Source organism: Anopheles merus, chromosome 2L (assembly GCF_017562075.2).
Source record: "Anopheles merus strain MAF chromosome 2L, AmerM5.1, whole genome shotgun sequence".
NCBI lineage: Eukaryota > Metazoa > Arthropoda > Insecta > Diptera > Culicidae > Anopheles > Anopheles merus.
Window position 1 is genome coordinate 11113810 of NC_054083.1, and position 18353 is coordinate 11132162.

Here is an 18353-nt window from a genome sequence, read left to right on the forward strand (position 1 = left end):
GTTGTTTTATTTTCTACCTTAGTACGCGCTCTCTTTCTTCCTTGCACGAGGCGAGTTGAGTTTGGCGGGTTGAATTGCTACTCTTAATCTAATATATGTGCCGACAGGGCTAAATTGCACACGCACGCACGAGAAATCTTGTACCCTGCCGTCTTGGTGCACTGCGTCAATGGAGAAATGCTCGTCTTGCTTAAATAACATACCGTATGGATGATATTGGATTAATGAGAAGCTTGTTAATTGATGAATGCTCTGACAATTAAGGACACTTACTTTGCTGCTCACCATGCGTAACACCTTTCCAAGAGTGTCTTGATTGATTGAGGATGCAGATCATGTTACAAGTAAGCAAATAGATCGATGTACTCGACCATGGGCCGGTGTATTTGGTAACGAAACTCCAATCGGTATGAATTTAAATCGAATAAAATTGAAAATCAATTCAAGAATTGATGTAACTTAAGGTGACTTGAAATTATTTGTGTAGATAACCGTATTATATCAGCTAACATAACTGTGTGTGTGTCTTTTTCTTTAGCAATATTTATTGAGAAGTATTGCTCTAAGTATTTATGGTATCTTAATCAACTCTTGCAAAAAGAGCGATACTGCTTATACCTACTTACCGCCTTGTAAGAAAAATTCAACCACATTTACCTTTTAAGGTTGCATGTCTTTTACTGCGTTTTGTATGACATTTTGCAGTAGAATCTCACCGGTTGGGTTTGTTTTGGTTGGGCTATTCATTAGTTGGTACATTAATAGTTGGGTTGTCTGTTGCCCAATGAGGTAAAGTGAGGCAGAAGGTAGAATGAGGTAGAAAAAACATCAGGATATTAAGCATAGCCCTTGTGTTGTATTTTATATTGAATCACAGAGTATTCCAAGCACAAAATCACTGATTATGATTACACTGAGATTACTGTTCTTCATCATAACCAACGTCCAACAAACAACCCAACCATCGAGTACGTATTCAATAATAAGATACAATTACTAAAACTAACCTCGATTGTATATACCAGAACTCGCTCTTGAACTGTTGCCGTTCGCTGATATCAACACGCCAACACGGGTTCTTCCCTCGCCGCAGTGTGACCACCAATTTGGTGGAGTTTGTATCTCACTGCCATGCTGCATTCGCTTCGGGAGCCCAGATGGATGTCATCTATACCGACCTTAAGGCTGCCTTTGATCGGGTGAATCATCGCTTGCTGTTGGCGAAGCTTGCTCGTCTTGGATTCTCTACCCCTTTAGTGGAGTGGTTCGAATCTTACCTCACCAATCGTCGATGTCGCGTCAAAGTTGAATGTATGACATCTAGGGAATTTGTGAGTTGTTCAGGCGTGCCACAGGGTAGCAACCTTGGACCCTTGCTGTTTTCTCTATTTTTCAATGACGTTACTACTGTAGTAAGGGAATCTGAATGTTTATTGTATGCGGACGATCTTAGACTTTTTTTCCTGTGAGGTGTTTTGGTGATTGTCTTGTCCTGCAAGCATCAATCGACTCTTTTTCCGACTGGTGTCTGAACAACGACCTACAAATTTCTGTTGATAAATGTTTGTCCATGTCGTTTCACCGTTCTAATTGTCCAATAGTGTTTAACTATTGCATCTCCGGTACACAATTACAACGACACAGTGCAGTAAAAGACTTAGGAGTTACTCTTGACCGTAAACTTGACTTTCATGTGCACCATAACGAAATTATTGATAGAGCGAACAGAATGCTAGGATTTATACGCAGGCAGTCGAGAGAATTCTCCGACCCACATTGTCTTGTCGCACTCTACAAATCACTAGTCAGATCCATCCTAGAATACTTCTCAGTAGTTTGGTGCCCATCGTCGTCGTTATGGTCGAATAAGATTGAGTCAGTGCAGAAAAAATTCACCCGTTTGGTCTTACGGTTCACACCCTGGCGTAACGTAGCAGCGAGACCTAGTTATCATGCCCGGTGTTTAATTTTTGGACTCGAGTCTCTCGCTACTCGTCGCGAAACGGCGCAAATCTTGTTCATGAAAAAAATCATCCTAGGAGAGATAGATTCACCGGACCTTTTAGCTAGAGTTAATTTCCACGTACCTGCTCATATTTTAAGAAACTTTAAACTACTAAGAGTTGAACAAACTAGACGTGCATATAGCGATAATGAACCTTTGACTGTGATGGCTATCAGATTTAATGCACATTATGACTCTTTTGACTGGAATTCCCTAAGTTAACCTGTTTTTCTTGCTGTGATACTCTGTGTTATTTATTTTGTGCTGATGTTACATTGTACCGTGATGCTTTATGTCAGCGGTCGGCAAAGTCCGGCCCGCGGGCCAAATGCGGCCCGCCGCGACATTCAATCCGGCCCGCGAAAGGATTTGACTGATTTTGAAAGATGGGAAGCAAATCACGCAAATTCGTACACAAATCACTGAAGATCTTCTTGTATACCATATTAAACCATCGTAATTTTTCAACTTTTAATTAAAGATACTGAATGGTCCATAGTACTTTAATTAAAAGTTGAAAAAGTACGATGGTTCGAACTTTTTGATATGAAATTAACTGAGGCCTTTGATTTAATGTGTAACAAGTAATAGTTCATTATTTCTTCACTGTACGTCCGTTCGGTATAAAGTCCAAATCGCGAGAAAGTGTATGTGGTGCCGCTTGCACTGCGTGTAGTTTCCGGCTGTCAAAAGTTCAGATCGCTGTGACATCCCGTTCTGCCAAGGTGAAAAGATTTTTTAAGCTGTGACAATAAGGTGGAACTTTTCCAACAGAACTCGAGGTCAATATCCACGTAGCTTTTGCATGAAAAAATATGCCATTTTCGGCTGGCTGTAGAAAAAAAAACTAGAAAAGATAATTTCTTTACATTTACATCTGCTCAAAGGGAATTATTTCAGATTACTTGCACAAATATGTTCAAGACTTTGCGAATTGCATTTCGTCAGTTATTAGGAATTTTCACCATGGTGGATGAAGACATGCATGATTTAAGTTCTACCTTTGATTTCCATCAATTCCTCCTAAGTTTTCGCTACAAAATTGTTATAGTAGAGTTTTTGCATCACGTTGGCGTAGAAAAAAATCGATGGAACACAGGTGACGGATGTTGGACCAGTTTGCGGACTAGGGTGTTATATCGAAATTCTGTCGAAATTCACCAGAAATGATTGCATTAAGTTTTTGCGTAATTGTTTGCCACTGCGAAGCCAGTGGATGCGATTTCTAATTCCTGATCTGTTTCTTCATGTTTCCCATTTATTATTTTACTGTTTGGTGGGTTGCATCGATATCCCGGTCCAGCTGATGCAGTAATGTAGCCACTTGACCTGACCCTCTGTCTTCATTTCAGCTTCATTTGAAACCTCAAAAATGAATGGCTTTCTTTCGATGCTTTGATTATTGCCTAATAGTGCCAAGATGTTGGCGATCAAAATGCCAAAACGGGTATTACTTATTATATACGACGTCCACAAACTTCCGCACGGAGTCCATTTTGGACGCTACGGGGTGCCATTCTTTGATCGCGCACGCTTTTGATTCACTATTTTAGCCATCATGGTTAGAGTTCGTGAGAGGGATGACACAATTATAGGAAAACAACAATAATACCAATCGGATTGCTAGATATCATTAACCAATTATTTTGTTTCTAAAATTATTTAATTTAATAATTAAACCACAATAATAGAAAACCCGCTTTCTCCTGGCCCGCGGCTTTAGATCATTTACTAAATTTGGCCCTTCGCCTCAAAAGTTTGCCGACCGCTGCTTTATGTTATTATAAGTTTAGTTTATAAGATCAGTGATAAGGCCAATGATGGCCAATCACTTAACATTTACAAATAAACAAATAAACAATATACAACTAGAAGGAATGAAGTATAGAGACACAGAGGTAATATGTATGATTCTAACACCTTTGCGCAGCAATGTTGTGTGTTATGTATGAAATGTGTGGATAGGTTCTAGAGTAGGCCCCAGAGACTTTAGCGTGCCGTGCCCCCAGTGCCTCTTCATACTTTAATTCTCGTTGTAATATTGGCATCGTTTCTTTCGTAACTCTCCAGAACACGGATAAACTAAAGTGTTTCCACTTGTTTTTCGTTTCACAGATCTCTAGTGTTACGTCGATGTCATTCCTGTCCGACGAAAATCTCACCTTTCATCGCTTCTCCGATGGGACCATTTCGTTCACCTCCGAGCGCAAAAAGTCGATGCAAAACGTTCTAGACGGTGGAGGAGGCGGTGCACCAATGAAGACCCTTGCCAGCGGAGGACCCAACACAAAACAGCCCTGCCCACCCTCGACGGCCATTGGCACCATGGACGGCGGAGGTCAAAACCACACGATCGAGCGTACGCGAAAGCACTCCTACACGCAGGCAACGACGGGTTCGTCCCCGATCTGGACGACGAACGCATCCTTCAACAACTACACAACCAACACCATCACCAACAGCAACCGTCGGCATGCAGGCCGCCCGCGAAGCATTGCACCCGTCGGTGATGTCACCGATGGCGAGGGCGGCGGTTCCACGACAACGGCCGGCATTCCGACGTTGAGCGATCTACGCTATCTGTCCTCGCCCTCGACCAATCCGAACAACTCGAGCATGATCCAGAACGGGTCTACCGTGAAGCTCATCTCTACCAAAGTCAGCACCAACACCGTTGCACCAAGCGATGATCAGTCAAACAAGCAGGTATGTACGTCCGTTTGTCTCGTACTATTCGGGGTATTGGGGGGGAAGCTTCTTCGTTACGCTGCTCCTTTTGCTTGCTGCTGCTGCACACCCGATCCGCTCGGATTGATTCGCTACACGTGTCGGTCAGCAATTCTGGCCGGCCACAGATCGGGGCCGGCCAATTCCAACGGTTCCTGAAGAGCGTGTGATGGATGCGATACGCTATCCGGATTGTTTCTGCACAAGTGACACACTGAATATGCGTTCAGTACCCTTCCCTCGAGGCACCGTGGATACACGACGTTCGTTCCGCTGTGTTTCGTTGGCGGTCATTTGTTCTTTCGCGTGGTTTCGTCGTACGGTAGCGTTGCCCATTGGGAAGGCGCCCGGTTCCGTTAGAGTGGCAAAACTAGACCACCCCGGGTGGACCATCTTTTATTCATAGAACTTTTTTTTCGCCGGTTCCAGCAGTTTCGGACGCATGCATGGCAGGGAAACGGGTGAAATATTAATACCAGAATCAACCGAGAGACTCTTACCGTAATGTTATGTAAGTTCTCTCGGTTCGGTCGGTTTAGTTTGTGCGTTGTTCATACGGGAAATGTTTAGAGCATTATTTTTATTGTTAAGATCAGAACCCAAGACAAGTAATTTTTTCAATTTCGCAAGTTTAGAGCTATTGCAGTAACGGTCGTCACATTGGGCGATTATTTCACAGCAGCTTCGCAAGGAAGTAGAATATAGACTTGGGGCTGAGAATCAACGCTTAAAAGGAATTACGTTCTAATGTTTTATTAGCTCAATAAAGTAACGGTTTAATTGTACCGTTCGTCTTTATGAAATCAACTATTCGGTGGATAATATGGGAAGTTATTACTATGTTGTGTGGTTCTTTCCTATCTTCTACAAAGTATCAGTCTCCCTGTACTGTTGATAGCTCACGTCAAAATTGCTCTAATTATCCCAATTATTCTAATAATTATTAAATAATATGTATTTCTGTGATGTACTAACAATAATACTCATTAATTGTAATATTTTTGCCTTCTTTGGCGCAACAACCCGACAACGGTTGTCAAGGACTACCTGTGTCACTAATGTACCACCGTCCTACGTATGAGCAGCACGTTCCATACGGGGCTTGAACCTATGACGGTAATGTTGTTAAGCCGTGCGAGTTGACCACTGTCAATGTGTCAATTACTTTGGAGATATCTGGAAACTTGATAGAATTTCGACTACTAACATTTGCAACTTGTTCTCCCATACACCAACACGAAAAAACGCGTCTTTGCTTACTATCCAACCTGAGCTTTAATACGACTCTCCCGTTGCGTGATACTTATAAGTCTAGGAAGCCTGTACAAGCCGACATAGTAGGATGTTACGTCAAAGATAAAGAATGACCAAACATTTTTCTCCAATTGACGTAACATTAAAAATGAAATTCCGTTCACCACTGTACGACACTGAATGTTATGTCTATGTTAGTTAAACTTGTGTGAGTGTTTTTTATAATTTTAAATACTACGTAAAAGTTTAATGTATCACACATCGGTGATCTTGTTCGCTTACGTGGTTTTATATTCTCCTAGGACCTAGACAGTTCTCTGGACAGCAGGAAAAAAGACAAGAAAAGTGACAAAAACCCCTCTGGCACTTCAAGAATCTACAACAATCTACGCTTAACTGCACCGAACGTGTTTAGCAGCACGGTTGAGTGTGCCATCCGCCGATAAGTAACCCTACTCTATGCTATTCTCCTATCGGTGCTGCGTGCCCGATAGCACAACATCGTTATGCCAGGATTCATCAAGTCGAACAGCGGGGGACCCATAAATTCATGGAAAGCTCATTCTTTATTTCTGCACCACTCGCGCCAGGAATGCTGGTAGTGCGATTCATAGCGTGCGCTCGCCTCATGATTTACGGTGACGATCACTACGGACACCCACAAACCGAACCTGTCCGCGATAGCACGTTAGATGTGCATGCATGCGAGAGGAAATTCTATTCTCGATGGCTTCATCACTGGAAAGGATGACGCTTTTTGGTATCCCACTGCAACCGTACCGTCGGTTGACTTTTTGCCTTGCGGTGTAGGTTAGGATTATTGGTTTTGCGGTTTCCTCGACGGAATCAATCAAGACTGATTGGGACGTGCTTTGTACTTGGTTGAAACTATCAAATTGCACGCTCTGATTTGCGCTGTATTAATTAGCATATTAAGTGCGGTCGAAGGGCCTCGAGAAGTTAAACTAATGAGCAGTTGTAGTTGGGCAATGTGAAGGATGTGTCTGTTTAAACATTGCTGCTACTGCATGTTTTTAAAACAGGTCTAATGACTTTTTTCGGAATATCGATTGTTAACCCATCGCCAGCGCGTCATTGTGCAATGTGCCCATCGGTTGGTGCACTCACACGGAAAATCCCTCGTACGCAACTGTACGCAATGGCAACGTCCGCATCGAAGGTGTCAATTTACAGTATCAGTAATTTTCTGCCTCATAAAATCCACTTTTAAACTCCAACTCCAAAGGCTACAAAAACAAAACAAACTCTCGCTAGTATGATGCGGACAATAAAATAGAGCCTCAGAAAAACTTCGCCGACTCGGCGGCAGCAGCAGCATCATCATTCAGCCGAAAGCGAGAGTAAATGTGCATTGAGGCGACGGCTGTGAGAGCTTTTCTGCCTGAACTAGCCACGCTGGAATGATGAATGGGACTAAAGAGTGGAACGCTGAAGCATGGAGAAAAGCCTGCCCGTCCTATTCCATTCACACCGACCACGCACCATGCCCATTTGTAGCCCCGATTCATGATGATAATTTTGATATCTCTCTCCATTTTCCTAACCGATTCCCAGCATAGTGCGATCTCGTTCGTTCGTTCGTTCGCCAGGGTGCTGATTTGCTACCAGAAGCAAACTTAACTCATCATGAATTCTAGGACAGGTGCCGATGTTTTTTTGGTTTTGTTTTCGGCATTACTTTGTTTTTCCTACGCTAGTCCATGGGGAACGGCTCGAATGGGGCTTCGGCATTTGATGGTTTGTCCATTCGCCCTTCTTAATGCGCCCTTCCTTTGCTGACCACTTGACCTATCCACCCCAATCTGTGGGCTTGGAAAGTGGTAGCAGAATTAGAAAAGTAAAACCACTCAACACATAGAAAACCAGGCAAGCCCTTGCCGGAGAGTTGCCTTTTGTTTTTGTTCACCACCTCGCAAGGGCGCCATCCACTAACACCTTACAGTTAATCTTCCAATGTAAACATCGCATCATTAAAGATACCCGCTGTAAAGCCGCCACGGTACAGTCTCATTGCCCTTCGCTTTCTTAGTGGGCGTACGACGCCCCAATCCAACTCTGGCGTCGGCAACGTCGGGTGGGGAAACGCGTAGTGAAATCTGTACCGGAGAAAAGTGTTGATCCACGTGCAGCAGATTTCGTATTTAAATGCACCGTAGCTGACCCATTCTGTTGGTGGTTAAAAGGCTCTTCTGATAATGATATGATTGAAGTGAATTTTAGCACTCAACGCATCACGCTCGATCGATCTGTGTCACGGGGTTTGAGGGCACTGGTTTCCTACGCGTATGCAACCATTTGGTTGCTATTTTCATTTTCTGTGTGAGCATTCAACATTCCACCAATAAACAGCATACTTTGTGCGTGTTTAGGTGAGCTTAACATATCAAACATACTTTCACTGGTGTGTTGTGCGATAAAAAAGCTATTCCTAGCTCAGCAATGGTTGCCTTACACTCTCGATTGCTCACACTGAACAAAGCAAGAATTTGTTTTGCATTCCTTGCGCCATTCCAAGACGGCTGAAAGCATCGAACTATGGCGACGTTCTTCGATAGAGACAATAGCGGCACCGGTCGCTTCGTTCGCTTATCTGTAGAAAAGAATTACAAACAAGATAAATGAAACGTCGCGCCAGCCCTACGGTATGGGCTGAAGTCGGTATGAAATTGAAGTAAAAGATTGTGTTTTGTTTTTTTTTCTGATGCTACGTTATGGTTCTAGAGCGCTCTGGCAAAGACCACTTAAGTTATCACGCTACAGTTGCGTCCCTTTGCTGATTGCTTAATATTTGCCTGCTTTGCGGTTGGAAAATGCTAACAATCAATATTGTTATTGCGCGCAACAATTAAAACATTGTACTATAAATCTTTGTTAAAAGTTAATTTTGGAAAATTTTGGAATCAGACATACTGTATTAAACTTTAGCCTTGCTTTGGAGTGGATATTTCATGTTCTGACAGATGTGTTAAGCGGAAATAGCAATTGCGGTTGACTACATAGCGTTAAGGGAGATTATTTAATTGCAAAATAGATTCCAAATGTAATTTTAATGGATTTTTTCTCCAAATTTAAATTTCAATGTAACATTTAACAATTAACAATTGTTAACGGATTATTGTCAGTTTTTCGATACAAACGTATGTGTGAGACTTTTGTATGTAAAAGTGTTGTAAAGTTCCTTATTCTTTCCAAAGCAAGGACAGAAACCATGCTTTCCCAAAGATTGAACGCTAATAACTCATATTTTAAGTAGTTTTAATAGCTTTGCCAAACTATTCCAAATATTAAATTCTCGTAATATTGTTAAATACAACAGCATTTGTTCCCTACATATCTCTAACTCAACCTTACACCTATTAGTCACCTTCATCATAATATACCTCTATCGATAAAACAATGTTCCGATTGTATCACATCTTAACAGGGGTCTCATTTGTTCTGCAAAAAAAAAACACTGGCAACACAAAAAAAAACAAGTCTTTGTGCCATAAAAGCGGAAGCCTTTCTTCTGGGTCTCCATTGTTGCTTTTTTGTTAAACCTTGTTGCGTACTTGACATGTACGTCACGTCCAATTCACTACTACTAGACACACAGAGCGTGGGCGTTAAAAATTGGATCGCAGAGTGAGATGAGCCCGCACATTGATTACAGCTTCGCCCCATTAGCTGGCCACTTTCTTGCGTCCAAACTGCGTCGGTTGCAATTATTCGGGTAGCCCGATATAAACCGATCAAGCGGTAAGATATCACCGCATCCATTACGACATGGAATGATGCCGGCGATGGTTGGAAGGAGGCCACACGGTGGAGACATGTGGCGAAATTATTAGGAGGCCAACCGGTAGGAAAAAGGCAAATTTTGATGATGATTGACCGGGAATTGCAGCTGCCTACTCACAATGTACATGATCAATGTAACCATCCTCTACGCCCATGAGAGTATCTCGTTTCAATTTGATCCTGAGCATTTCTTGTGCCTCATTTCTTCAATCGCATTGCGGGCTGCATGAGCTTCACTTTCCTCCATGTGACGTCGGGGTTTTTTGTGTGTTTTCATTTGAGTTTTTTTTTTCAAATTTCCATTACCCGCTCTTACGCATATCGATCGTATCGCGTACGTGTATTACAGCAATTGGAAGTGAGATACGAAAAAAGCCCAACACAAGTACTGCTTTCAGCTCGCTCGGGGCTTGTTGTGGCAGCGATCGTATTGCGCTTGTGCCTGCCGGGCACTTCATTTTTTTCTGCCTCTGCTGCTGTACAACTCCCCAGCGGTCATCTCAGTTTTCATCATACGCTTATGAGGCAACGATATGCTGCTGCTGGTGCTATTGTGGGCGAAGGCAGTGGTGGGGGTCGTACGCGCTTTGAATTGTTTCATCTGGTTTCGGAGCCACCCTTCCCCGGGCGGCGGCACGGTTTGTTTTCATTATCCTCGTTTTCTCCCTCGGCGGGTGTCAAATAAGGGGTAAGCTCGAAGAAATATGAGTCCGCCCTGACTTACTTCGCATTCTGTGTGCCTCTGTGTAAGCGTGTAACTTTTTTTTCTCACCACATTTCCTCACTTTCTATGGCTTTGAGGTGTAAGGTGTGGTGTGGGGTGATGGACAGTTTGGTGTTGTTGAGCGCATTTGCATTCGCTATAAAGCGCCATCCGTCCAATGCGGTTGGCCGGGCCAGCTATCGGTTATGATTTGGTCTAGTTTGATGGATGGCAAAATTGGACAGCCTTGTTTTCCCGACACGAGGCTCACGTTATTGAATTGCAATTTTCCTATTTTTCTTTATTTGTTTTCTCTCTTCTCCTTGTTTGTCGCTGAAAATGTGTGCTTTGTTTGAGATGAGTTGTCCTGAGCACAGCTCATACAGCTCTTGTGCCCTGCTTATGTTGATTGGTATGGGCTAACGTTTGGAACGGTTTATTGGATATGATATGAAATCGATGTGACATTCCGCAAACAACGTGGGACAGCATGTGTTTTAGGAGCTTGGTGTAGCGAAAAGTGGTAACAAACATATGTATTTGTTGTATTATTTTGTTTCTCACATTTTGCCGATGCATGCTGACAGCTTCATTATTTCGTGTTATCATATTCCCTTTTTTGAATGAGTACTCTATTTGCAACGTATGATACAAAAAAATACATTTCAAATCTTATTTTTCAATGAATTTATAAATCCAAAAATCCACCATAGGCTTCCACATATTCACCTTTTTCCAACTAGCTATTTGGTTGCTACATTGATTGATGATGGTTATTCTACCCATGCACTGCACAGAATTATGATATTTTCTTGGAACGATTTCAACAACAAACATTCCTCCAACCTTGTCTAGTCGGCCCAAAGCTGGATTTTGGCCGAGCTCATCTAGCCTTCTATTTATGGCTCATATAGTGTGCTGGCAAGGCCAACAAATTGATACCTACCTCTCCAAGCCCGGAGTTTTGGTCCAGCAGTCACAACAAGGAGAGTGTGTTGTGGCAGGATATTTTTGGAAAAAGGGAGAGAGAGCAAAACCGCCATAAAAAAAACAGTAAAAGGATCAATAATCACCACCCACAACACAAAAATGTCGACGGAATCTGACAATCCAAAATTGAACGCAACCAAACACCCGTTGGTTCAACGTTAGCGCTATCACAATTTCATGGCACCGAAATTTCATGGGTATCACGAAACTTTTTATTGAACATAAATCCTAAAACATTAAGGAGTGGCATACCCTTTATATAGCTGCAATGGGAGTATTTTTGTTGCAAGTGCTATGCTCGTTTATGACGTGCGAGAAGAGTTTATTTTTCTCGCCAGACTAATTAATGATGGAATTGAGTTGATTATAACGTGTTTCAAGGTACGGTAGACGAGCGCTGGAATACTTTGCAGGAGTATTTAATATACACTGTCGCATGTGGGTGAAAGCTTGCAAATGGGATCAATTTCCAGGATGCTGTAGCGTTTACTTATGTTGAGAATGTGAAGTAGAATAACATGTTTTGCTGTTTCGAAAAATGTAAGGGCAATTTCACGAAATCCCCACCCGATTATGTTTCCTCAGGAGCAACAACATTGAAACCTTTTGCTTTTCTATCAGATTTACACCGCTTTTACTTCAATCTAGAATATTTGACCAGTTTATCGTAGGATGAAGCTTTGTATGGCCCCAATTCTTTGGTCGTTAACAGCCCGTCAGTGTTTATTGTTGCTCATTATCGTATTTCTAATTACAACGTCCAAAGATTACCTGACTGGGCCAGTTTATTTTCAATTAGGTAATTACTTACGGCTTTAACGTGCTGTTTGTTGCCTTTTCGAACCGAACCGCACCATCTCATACGAAACGAGGACTCTGCTATGGGCTAGAACGACCCTTTCGCAAACGCACCGAATGCTTGGCAGCCAGCAATTAAGTTTATTTGCATTGCGAAGTGATAAAGTGTATTCTCGTCTTTGATCGCGATCAAAGCTGCTGATGACGAGGCTGCTGTAGGTTGACTCGTGTATGTTTAGGTTACCGAAATGTATAGTCCCGTGATGTCATGCAAGAATAAAAATCAACGCAATTAGTACGCCCGATACGTGAATCGGGACGTGTTTATTTCCTCAAAATGGCGTCATTTAGCAAGGGACTCATCGAAGGGGTCATTTTAGGGTCGTTCGTATGAATGATTTAGCGCTCTGCTCTATGGCCAACCAGTGTGCTGGAGGATTCGGAAGATTGGATGTATCTTCTCAAAGTCACGATCAGCCGCACCGCGTAAATAATGGTTCCGAGACAAAAGCATGAGTTAAAGCAAAAGGGAAACGCGAATCAGCCAATGCGTCTGTGTCGGCTTCTCCATCGATGACGCGCTGCTATCGTCTCGACGCGGAGTCATCAGGTCAGCTATGCTTCGTTACATCACGAGGTCCGGTTGGAAAACTGGAATTTTTGGGCTCTTCCGCGAAGCGCACACTGCGTCATAAATTGGGTTGTTTTGATTTGGTTAATTCAAATACGATAGCACGAATCGAGAAACTCTAAAAATTTGGTTGTGACGTCCAGATTTGTATAGAGTGGTTGTGTTTTTTGTGATTTAGAAATAATAAAATTTAATGTTATATAAAATAACATTATGTAAACATGATAACATTCTATTTATATAAACATTATATAAAATTATTGATCAATCTCTCTTTAACAATTACAGGTTTGAAATTACTAAATTATTAAAACTTCTTGCTCAGATAATCAGTTTAACAAATATCAGCCAGACACATTGCTCAAGCGATGTTAAGCGAATTGCATACCTGCTGTTGATATACGCCAAAATGTATGCAACACGCGTATCGTGCTAGGCGCAATTATTCAGCAAGCGATTCGAGCAGTCTGTGTGCAGCCCGGATATGTTCCCATGTATATGTAGCCCTTCAATGGTTCCTCCAATATTTTTTTTAACTGTTATTTTATTATTATTTTCACTAAACAATTTTTTTTAAACTCAAAAACAGAAAGATACTGGTAATTAATATTTATTCGGTGCTTCAACCTCCTTGCAGTTTTGTCCTAGTAATGGACTTATCTGCCCTAATTTTTCTGTTAAGGTAAATGTGATGCTCGAGTAAAAGTGCTTATGACCTGATGACCACAAATGCTGAAATGATGCTGCACAAATGATGTCACAAAATGCACATCAAGAAGTATAAAACATTACATATGAAATGAATTTATTATGTTTTTCAAATTTGATGTGCAAGATTTTCCGACATATCATGGTACATTCAACATAGCTTTATGTCATCCCTTCCATATTTCACAGCAAACGCATCGTAAAATTTTCTGTGGATGCAAGTTTATCTTTGAGTATAGTATTTGATTGTATATCATTTGGTGTAAATAATAGAAGAAGGGTCACGTGAAGCAACCCCGTCGAAAATCAGGTGTCCATATGGATGGAAAGTTGCAGGCAGGGGGTATCACGGAGAATTATTGTAGACCGGGCCATGTTACCACGACGTGCTATATTTTGAGAAGGAAAATAGTTATATTTTGAGCAGAGAACTAGTAATATAAAGATAGTGTGTGAGAGTGTGTGTGTGTGAGAGAGAGAGAGAGAGAGAAATAGATATAAAACATTAAATTCTTTCATTTGATATATAATATACCATATTTGATAACCCATACGGCAACCTATCATTTCAAATGTTTTTCATATGGACCAATATATTTTCTTCAACTCGATAACTAATTAATACTAAGTAACATGGCCTGTCCGTTCTAAATAAATACTCTCATGTATTATTTTACATCATGGAACCATATGAATTTAGTAGTCTAATTTGGGACAACAAGATTGACTTAGCTGGGTTTTTATAAATGTTTAAGGGTCATCAATTTAGTCTTCTGACATTCTACGACATAAAAGTCGGAACCATATTCTTACAAACTGTCTACCATTGTTATTTCATTTTCGAATACATACTTGTCACTGATGGCATTAGGCTGTTTCATTTCCATTTTACGACTTTTTGATTATCTTTGGCGTTCATGATTAAAATTTGCGATGTAATGTAGCAAAATGTTATCTTGTGTACATTATAAAAATTGCAAGCCGTTCCTAATTTCATTTTACCTAAAACCCTTTTGGGAGGTTCATTTTGAGAACATTAAATTAAACGCATAAAAATTGACGCCATCGCTTACACGCAATGTGTCAAAGATAAATGTTATTAGTTTGAGAAAACTCAATGGCGATAGTGAGCAGCATTAAAAATGAATTAACGTTTGACACGCGACTAGTTCTCGCGGGGCATAACCTTTTCTGACGGTACTGTACAATAAAAACTTTCCTTTTCTCCATCTTTAGTATAAACTGTCCTTCTGGACTGAAGCGATAGTGTGGGAAATTGTGATGCAAAACATACCTATTGCATTTGAGCTGTGATCGTGTGGCAAGTTTTAACTTGAATGAGCTTTCACCTTGAGTCAATACTACTTCCGCCTTTTAGGATGAGCATTTTACTCAGATCAGCTGAAGTTGTGAGCAAGAAACTGTGCTAACTCTTGTGAGTTCTGAATATCAGAATGCGAAACTGAAGATAAAAGACGAATGCGCGAGAGGGAGAATACAGTACTCCAAACAAACCAAAAATGGGTCAATGTAATTTCTATCCGTAACCAGTTTTTTAACTATCTATCCCAACCAGCACACACAAATACACACGAACAGAATCTTGGTCGAGATTCATCAGACGCTGCCTTGGGCTATGTTCTACTAGTTTTTTAATGATTCTAGTTACGCTCGCTTCATTATCGTACCATCGGCTTTCACGCCTAGTCGTTCAAGCGGTCCCACCATTCCCCCCACCAGTTTCGTGCTCCCACAAAATGAAAAAAATGTAATAAAAGAAGAAACACAGCACACAGAAAGCGCCGTGCAGGATAATTACGATTTAATGGGCATCCGAAGCATCACGGGTAGAAGTTTTTCCGCAGGCAGTTTCTAGAGCGCTTCAAAGCCACAACCATTTTTTTATTGTGGCTGTTGTTGCGGAGATTTTAACTGGTTTCTTCAAATTACAATCATTAGGGAAAACGATAACGATTTTTCGTATAAAATGTTATGATTTACATTCGTGCACATTTGCTAAGATCACACTCTCTGCCGGTGTGGTACGGACGGAATGGGAGTTAGATGATTGACCAACCTTAATTCGCCTTCCATGTAGCAGATCAAATCTTGGAAGAGACACAAACAAACACGACGAAACTATTCCACAACAAAACTTCTCTTCGCAATTAATGTGACGAAGTAAATTAGTGACAGAGATAATTTAATATACCTACCATTTCGAGTGAGTTTAGGCTTTTAAAATTGTTTGTTTGGCGTTTGTTTTGCATTTAAGGTCCGCTTTCTCATCACACTTTTTTTTCTCCGGATATGCAAATCGTCCATTATGCAGTGACATCTTCGTACAAAACCCAGTTCGAAGATTTATCTGTTTGAAGCTCGAATATCTTCTTCTGCGGCCGTCTTGTATACCGGTATAGCGGACTTTTACATAACGAGCGGAGTGTAAACGTTGTTTAGAAAGCTTTTATTTGTGATTTGTATTTGGAAAAGCTTCGAAATCAACAACAAACAAACGCGAATTGTGAATTATTCTTTTTCATTCAAACAAACGTACACAGATACACTAGGCATTGCATAGCCGTGGTGCGTGTGGTAGAGGGCTTCGCAATCGCTCCCGTTCCGGCATTAGGCACTCTAAGCTCAGAAACACCCTCCGTGAGTCGTCCACCCGCGGTCACGGTTAATCGATGGAATCGAACCACTTACCCCTCAAATAGTAACACGGTTGTTTGAAGGATGTGTGCCAATGTTTGCCTTGCATTTGAACTGCCACTAACGTTTGGGTTTCTTGTAGCTGCCTACCTGTGGATAGGCTGTCTTCTTCAACCCTTTTAAAACCGTCGCAACCGGTACCCATTGCCCAAAACATACTATTTGTGTGCCGTGCGGAGTTTACTCCTCCACTGGTTGGTCAATCTTTTCCAAACAGTTTAGCTTTAGAGAGTTACAGCCACACAAAAAAAAACACACGATGGTGTAAAATAATCACTCAGCCCAACGCCCAATACGCTCCAATAGTCGGCACGAAGTCGACATTGGCAAGACTACTTTTGCTTTCTTTCTGTAGACTTTTAATTCTCTCATTTTTACTCTCTACACACTCTTCATTATCAGCATGCACTAAAGGTATTGCAGGAGTTTCCTGTGATCATCTTCCCGCTAGTGCAACAATCTTTTCACTGTCGATTGTTTCGAGCAGAGTGTAGAAAATGTAACGTTTTCTAAATTAAATTAAAACTTCACTCTTCGCTTGTCTTTTTGTACTCCATCGCAAAGCACAGCTTCTCGCCGGAAGGTAGACCGTTGGTGGTCGGTTTTGTTTATAATAATGTATCATTTTCACTCGATCTTAACCATTCGCACGCAACCGTTGTGCTAGAAAAGGGAGAATGCAGAAGGCTGCATGATGGTGGCGAGACAAAAGCGCTAAAGAAATTATGGTTGCCACATACACGAACGGCAAATCTAGCTGTGTCTAAAGTGTACTCTAGATACACACGTTTGATTTTTAAATCATAGGTTAAGGTTATGGAACCCATTTTTTACCAACCACCACACAAAACATTAGCGCTGTGCATAAAAAGCGAAATATTTAAATTTTGTCCCAATCTCCTCCACGAACATTGCACCACAAATCATACACCACGCGTGCGCCACGGTTTCATGTTGGAAGACAGCCGGCACACAAAGACCACCGGTGCATATTGTCGCCATTAAGCACATCTCGAAAAGATAATTGAATTACTTTACAGCACACACTTGTGCGCGCACGGCAGCTAAACGAAGGGAACACACCCACGCGTTGCTGGGGTGGATAGAATTTAATATGGTTCACCATGGGGCCAGCAGCCCCAGCCCAGCCCGTGCACTTGACTATTCCGGTGCGTGGGAGTTTGTCGCTCGGTGAAGGATGAGCATCTATAGTGCAATGAAATCTTGTCTATGCCTTCGCCGTCTAGCTTGTTGGCTGAGATTCGGCATGAAGGTGCAGCATGTATGAGTTCGGTTGAATAAGAAGTTGAATTTCTACAGGCCAGATTCAGACCACAGTGCAGGTGAGCGGCAAATGGTCTCCCATCGCTAGCTGCAGCAGGCAAAACAGTGAAAATGCATCTCGTAAACCAATAAAAAAGGCACCATTCATCGTGGGATTGGGGACGCACGCAAGAAGTGTGGTGCATCTTCTTCGCTTCACCACTATCCGAGCATGATAATGATGATGCTGATCGCTTATTCGCTAGAGAAAGAAAGGGATTTGTCCGTCACTGACGTCCCACAGTCACACCAAAACCCTTAACCTCTTGCTTACACGGTCACGAGGCGCGTTCGAACGATCCCTAGTAATTCGGCATTATCAAACGAAACCCACCGTGTATCGTCGCCTAATGGACGGATTATACAAATTTCCACATCCTCTAAACCGTCCTCCGACGAGGACATGGAAGGCACAAATTTTGGAGAAAGTTGTTCCAAACTCCTGCCTACAGTTTAGGAAAGATTCGATTGATTTGTATTATTTTTTTTTTCTTCCCGTTGGTGTATGCTTCGCTTCTCTCTGGTCCTCCCAGCGCAACATAAAGCCACAAGGCCACGCCGTTTGAAACCATTTCTATTTCCTGTTCGCGCGCTGCTGGTGCGGCGCTGTTCACCTTCGTTAAAATGTTAATATCATCAAGCAGGAAACCGTGTTACGACACACAGCATCTATGGTTATGGAATGCGTTGGCCAAAAA

At 41.8% G+C, this 18353-nt stretch overlaps 1 protein-coding gene across 7 annotated transcripts in view; it reads left to right on the forward strand.

The window, feature by feature from the left end:
* LOC121594837 (sodium- and chloride-dependent neutral and basic amino acid transporter B(0+)) overlaps positions 1–18353 on the forward strand; it is a 55308-nt gene that overhangs the window by 21007 nt on the left and 15948 nt on the right. For all 7 annotated transcript variants that reach the window (XM_041918547.1, XM_041918544.1, XM_041918545.1 and 4 more), the window contains exon 3: positions 4121–4711. In XM_041918547.1, coding sequence (XP_041774481.1) covers positions 4121–4711 — 591 coding nt within the window. The remainder of the gene's footprint in view (positions 1–4120; positions 4712–18353) is intronic.